Source organism: Cervus canadensis, chromosome X (genome assembly GCF_019320065.1).
Source record: "Cervus canadensis isolate Bull #8, Minnesota chromosome X, ASM1932006v1, whole genome shotgun sequence".
In the NCBI taxonomy this organism is placed as follows: domain Eukaryota; kingdom Metazoa; phylum Chordata; class Mammalia; order Artiodactyla; family Cervidae; genus Cervus; species Cervus canadensis.
In genome coordinates this window covers 138,275,388-138,278,833 of record NC_057419.1, presented here as the reverse complement: position 1 = coordinate 138,278,833, position 3,446 = coordinate 138,275,388, and the positions used below count along the sequence as shown (strand labels likewise).

General features: G+C 38.9%; 1 protein-coding gene across 1 annotated transcript; it reads right to left on the bottom strand.

Annotated features, from left to right (window-relative positions):
• Positions 1-317: 317 nt before the first annotated feature.
• Positions 318-2,329, bottom strand: NCBP2L (nuclear cap binding protein subunit 2 like). The gene is made up of 3 exons (XM_043459852.1): positions 2,308-2,329; positions 837-1,331; positions 318-334 (listed from the first exon to the last, which is right to left on the bottom strand). The coding sequence occupies exons 1-3, from the start codon at positions 2,327-2,329 to the stop codon at positions 318-320; spliced, it is 534 nt and encodes a 177-aa protein (XP_043315787.1).
• Between the last annotated feature and the right edge of the window lie 1,117 nt (positions 2,330-3,446).

Here is a 3,446-nt window from a genome sequence, read left to right as displayed (position 1 = left end):
TCTCTGCTTTTTAATATGCTGTCTAGGTTGGTCATAGCCTTTCTTCCAAGGAGCAAGTGTCTTTTAATTGTGTGGCTGCAGTCACCACCTGCAGTGATTTTGGAGTCCAAGAAAATAGTCTCTCACTGTTTCCATTGTTTCCCCATCTATTTCCCATGAAGTGATGGGACCAGATGCCATGATCTTAGTTTTCTGAATGTTGAGCTTTAAGCCAACTTTTTCACTCTCCTCTTTCACTTTCATCAAGAGGCTCTTTAGTTCTTTTTCACTTTCTGCCATAAGATACCAAAACAAGCTGCTAAAATAATTGAAAGTTATCACCCAGGGAATAGGCCTAGGATAGGAAGAGGTGGGGCAGGGGGATTTTTGCTTCCCTTATAGTCTCTTCTGGACTTTTTAAATACTTTATAATAATGTGCTTACATTCCTTTAATGACTTTTTAAGTTGTTTCCAATTATTTTACTTTATTTTATGCAAAGTCTATAAAATGATCACTTCAGGTTCTGGGAACATGGTCATAAAATCCAGCTGACATCTTCCTGAATGGGAAGTTGTACTTTTCACGACTCATATCTCACATAGTTAATTCCTGAAGGACATTTCACATTTGACCACCTGATGATCAAACTGGTAACCTGACAACCAGTCTCAAAATTAAGATAAGAACAAGAGACTATTTTTGTTTGCACCATTTAATATCATTTCAGAGAGAAAAAATACATCAATAAGGCTTCTGCCCAGCAAATAAAGTAATTTAAATTTGTTATGAAATGGGCTATTTGCTGGCCTGGCATTGTTCTTTAACAAAGACTTTTTGAGTGGATTCCTCTCCTACCAGGGACCTGAGCCTGTTTTCCAAAACCTCCTCTATCAACATTGAAGTCTTCTTGAAACTCATCTCTTAACTGGCCCCCAGATTGACCACGGCCATATTGTCTGCCCTCTCTAAAGCCTAGATCCCAGTCTGTGCAGATGATACAGTCATCTAGGCTGGTGCCATTTAGGAATTGCATGGCATTTTCAGCCTCATCTCTGTTAAAGTATTCTATGAAACAGAAACCACAGGCCATTTTCTTTATTTTATCCAGGCCCATATAAACATTCTTGATGTCACCACATCTACTAAAGAGCTCATATATTTGCTCTTCGGTTGTATAAAAGGAAAGATTCCCCACATAAAGTGTGGAGCTTTCTATCAGTAATCTTTCTTGCTCATCGTTGTCACCACTAAACTTCTGGTCCCAGTACTCGCTCAGCTCCAGGGAGGAGTCATTGCACAGAATGCTTAGGTCATTGGATGTGGCACCATGTGGGCACCGTGAGGATCCAGCTTAGCAGTAGTGACACCACCAAAGAAGCCCTAAATTAAATTTTAAAGAAAGTAAAGTTACAAGGAGGGAAACTGAAATACAAACTTGTGTGTATTTGAGGTTTGCATCAAGGCATAGACAACCTCAGCTCTTGATTGTGAAAATCACATCAAGGCAAACCAAAAATGCTAAGTTCCAAGTCCCAGGAACATGGTCATAAAATCCAGTTTTGCAAGTCTTCCTGAAAGGGAAGTTATGCTGCCTTAGGTTGACTCAGATGTTGTACATACCTCATCTATTACCAAAGAACACGTTTAATAACAGTACCCTCTGGGAAAATACAGCATAAAATGGTAAAATGAATCAAATTTTCATGGAGAATGAGCACTACCACCACTTCTGATCAAGGACTAGGCATCAGATAAAACATACCTAACCAGGGGCCAAAGTACCAATATAGTTGTGACATACTCTCATAATTTAAAATAACAAATTTGTGATTCAGGCCTATAATATGGCAATCACTATATTATACTGTTAAATTAGGCAAAATCTCTATATATTGTCAAGTACACAAGTGAAGTGAAAAGGGAAAGTGAAAGTCACCCAATTGTGTCTGACTCTTTGAGACCCCATGAACTGTACAGTTCATGGAATTCTGCAGGCCAGAATACTGGAGTGGGTAGCCTTTCCCTTCTCCAGGGGATCTTCCCAACCCAGGGATCAAACCCAGGTCTCCTGCATTGCAGGTGGATTATTTACCAACTGAGCTATCAGGGAAGCCCTCAATATACAAGTAGTTATATAAAAATGAAAACTCTCTGGCATTACAAACTTTGATCTAAATTAAGATTAGATTTTATTAGCAATAATTCCACTTATTATCTTAGACTTTAGAACTTTAATATAATTAATTGAATATTCCAAGTCTATTTAAAAACCCTTCCCAGATAATTTTAACGAATGCCCTTTTCCCCCTTTACAAAATGTTCTTACTGTAGTCAGAGGCATTAAACATGATTCAACTGGTTTTAGCTACACTTTTCAAAAATATGCATTAGTTTTCCCTGCTCCCCTGACTCCTATTTTGCAGTGGTTCCCAAATTTTAGTGGGAAAGAAATATCTGCAAACTAGACTGAAATGCAGCTTCCTGAAGTCCACCCTTAAGAGATTCTGACTCAGTAGATCTAGAACAAGAACTGATATTTAACATGTAACCTGAGCCCTTCAGTGATCTAGGTGCAAGTGGTCTAAGGACCACACTTGGAGAAACTCTTCTGAGGAAATGCATTCTCTTACAAAACCTGCAATGAGCAATCTTTATTTGCCAGGCACTATGCAAAGTGCTATGAATGCAAAAATGAAAAAGACAGTGTAAGTATGATTTTCAGAAATTATTGTATCCCCAGCACCTAGCATGAACAATGACTTGCACATACAGTAAACATGGAATAAATACCTCTTGAATGAAAGAATGCACGAGTTCAGAATTGACTGATGCAGGGGGCAAGTAAACAAGAGAATACAATATGGTGTGATCCATACTGTTTTAATGATATACAGGGGGAAAGAGAGAATGAAACTAACGTTTATTGGGCATCAACTTTGTGATAGACATTGTGTGCACTTTCCACTACATCACACAGGAGGAGGAACAGTTATTCAGTTTGGAGGCACCAGAGAGGGTGTCCAGAGGGAAGGCTGGGTGCACTGATTCTCAAATGACAAGGAGGGTGTGTGCATGTGTGTATGTGCGTTTTGGGGGAGGGGAGAATGTAGAAATTGAGGGAACAAACCAGACAGAGGAAACATGTGCAAGGGTAGAACTCAAAGAAAAATAAAAGCACGGAAAACTGAAATGGGAGCCTAAATAAAACCAGGTGCAAACAACAGTGCTGTACCATTCAAAGCAATAAAAATGGGGGGCCCTGCTTATTTAGATGTCATTTGAAGAGCAGTAGGAAGCCCACTGCTCCCAAATCTTCTTCCTGACAGCCTTTCAGTGACGTTTGAAAGTCTGGGAACTTTCTGCTGGAAACTCATTACTTTGAGTCATTGACAAATTGCCCCCTTTAAAAACAAATATCCCTCCCAGACTTCATTTCTTTTTTTTTTTTTTTTTTTTTTTTTTTTT